Source organism: Anneissia japonica, unplaced genomic scaffold (genome assembly GCF_011630105.1).
Source record: "Anneissia japonica isolate Jap-2015-1 unplaced genomic scaffold, ASM1163010v1 scaffold230_len61860_cov109, whole genome shotgun sequence".
Taxonomy (NCBI): Eukaryota; Metazoa; Echinodermata; class Crinoidea; order Comatulida; family Comatulidae; genus Anneissia; species Anneissia japonica.
In genome coordinates, this window is record NW_022729037.1 from 50,617 (window position 1) to 53,219 (window position 2,603).

At 35.6% G+C, this 2,603-nt stretch overlaps 1 protein-coding gene across 1 annotated transcript in view; it reads right to left on the reverse strand.

Moving 5' to 3' along the window:
* Positions 1-2,603, reverse strand: part of LOC117114637 (sodium- and chloride-dependent glycine transporter 2-like) — a 19,088-nt gene that overhangs the window by 11,152 nt on the left and 5,333 nt on the right. The window contains exon 3 of the mRNA XM_033258337.1: positions 424-578. Coding sequence (XP_033114228.1) covers positions 424-578 — 155 coding nt within the window. The remainder of the gene's footprint in view (positions 1-423; positions 579-2,603) is intronic.

The window sequence follows — 2,603 nt, forward strand, 5'->3', positions numbered from 1 at the left end:
AAAATAATGTTGTCGACTCTATTCCTCTAATGATTCCATCCTGCTTTTTGTTCCGGGATCGAAGACGAAAGCAGGCGATGATTTGTGTTTTCTTTTTCCGCTCCAGATATACTTGGAACGCACTTTCTGATTTGAGAAAAGCGGAATCGGCATGCACCTCTATATTCAAACTCGTCTTAAAGAGTGTCTTTTCTCGGAGTTTTTTTTTTTTTTTTTTTTTTTTAATCACACTATATTGTTTTTGTTTTGCAATGTAAGTTTAGTAACAAGTAGGCACTGTGCTTCGTACAGCGCAATATAAGCATGTCGAAATAATAATGAATAATAAATAAGTAGGCCTATTAGATATTACGTGATTTTCAAATGTATTATCATGTCAATACGATAAACCTATTCAATAGTGTAGAAATTTAAAAAAAAAAGAATTCCTACTTTTCCGGATGATTTGATGCCCCTTCGTAAACAGATGTAGATGATGACCCAAGCGAAGATCAGGCAGCCCATGAGAGGCCACACAATCGAGCCCACCTGACCAATACCAGGGGCCTCGTGAAGAACAGCATTCCTGGAAATATAAATTTATCATTTGTTACTTCCCTCAGAGCCTGGAGGTTATGTATTCGTCGCTGTCTCCCTGTCGCAAGATTACGCAAAAACTAATGAATGGCCTCATCATAACATTTAGTGGAATGGTAAAAGGTCATGGAAAATCGATGTTCACCCTTCGAGCACAAAAGACAAATATTGGGATCGCCCCTCGTATTCGGCCACAGGAAGGGGTAGCACTCAAAAAATAAATATGCTTGAATACGAGTGGTGATTCAATTATTTTCTTGAAGGGATGCTGCTACACTCAAGAAGCTGAATGTGCCTTAATCATCAGCCTACGTATTGTTTGGTATTGAGGAACAGACCGGAGGTATGCACTCATGGAGTGACTGCTCTAGTTTTATAAGGTTTTATTAATACTATTACTACTACTACTACTACTACTACTACTGCTGCTGCTGCTGCTGCTGCTGCTACTGCTGCTGCTGCTGCTGCTAAAGAAAACTCGTTAAAAGGTATAAAGTAAAAAAAAAAGGAAAACCAATATAAATTTAATTAAGTGGAAAACCAAGTTCACTGCGACGTTATTAGTGAGACTTGAACTATGGCTGCAATGAGCGAAGTGCATCGTGGATCACAATCATTGCGCGCTATATGGGCTGGCCTTACACAGGAAAGTGCATTTTCAGTTCATAGCGATTCAATAACTTAAAGCAAAATTGTTTATGCATATCACGGTAGTTTTGAGTTTAACCTAGCTGTAACTGGTTTATGCGCTTTACAAAAAACGCAAATTGCGTTTAATTAATTAAATCAATTGTCAACAAAAAATCTTTAAATGGTCTTCATATCCACACCCTACTGCGGATCGTCACCAAAATTGGATCATTTCTTCATTTCACCATGAAAAACTATTCTGCAAAGTATCATTTTTATCCATAACTGGGACGTAAGCAATTTAAAAGACCCTCAAATTTACACAGTACCCTGGATCGTCCCCTACATATCATAATATCTTTCTTGCAACTTGGGTTAAACTTTCACGAAAGTTTTATTCGGATCAGTTAACCCATTTTTGAAATATCTGGTCAGGGACGTTTCTTTACATGGTCCTCATATTCATACCCCACGCCGGATCATTACAACAATTAAGTCATTTCTTTACTGGATCTTTATCCAAACTATCATAGAAAGTTGCATTTGCACCCATTGACAACTTTTTATAGATATTTACGTCTGGAATCTCTGAAAAATTTAAATGACCCTACAATGTACACCCTTGACAGATTCGTCGCCAACACATAATACTATCTTCCTTGTAACTTGGTTAAACTTTTGCCGAATGTTTCATTCAGTTGATCCGTTTTCAAAATATTTGGTCTGGGACGTTTTCCTTTCAATGGTCCTCAGATCCACACCCTACTCCGAATCGTCACAATAATTTAATCATTTTTTTTACAAGACCTTTACAAAGTAGGCCTATTATAGAATATTTCATTTAGACCCATTCGTCTTTTTTTAAAAGATATTTAAATCTGGGTCCTCAAAAAATGAAAAAAAAACCCTCAAATTTACACCCTTCACTGGATCGTCAATAACACAAAAAAAATTCTTCTTTGTAACTTGATTAAACTTTCCCGTAAGTTTCATTCAGATCAACTGACCGGTTTTTGAAATATCCGATGTAGACTGTTTGACCTTAAATCACTTTTTATTGGTCCTCGCACGCACCTCCCCGCCCCCACACCATAGATTGACACTATATATTAGGAGGAACATTCTTGATGGCCTATACTTCGGCAAAGCACGGAAAAATTCTAAGCACGGGAAGAGACCAACGTGACGGCCATTAAAAAAAACAGTGCAAAAAGATAGAAAAAAAAAATATGCCAGGAAAAAAAGAAAAAAAAAAAACAACAATGCTTTCCCACTACTCCTGGGAAAAGCCAATAATAATAATAATAATAATAATAATAATAATAATAATAATAATAATAATAATAATAATAATAATAATAATAATAATAATAATAATAATAATAATAATAAAAATA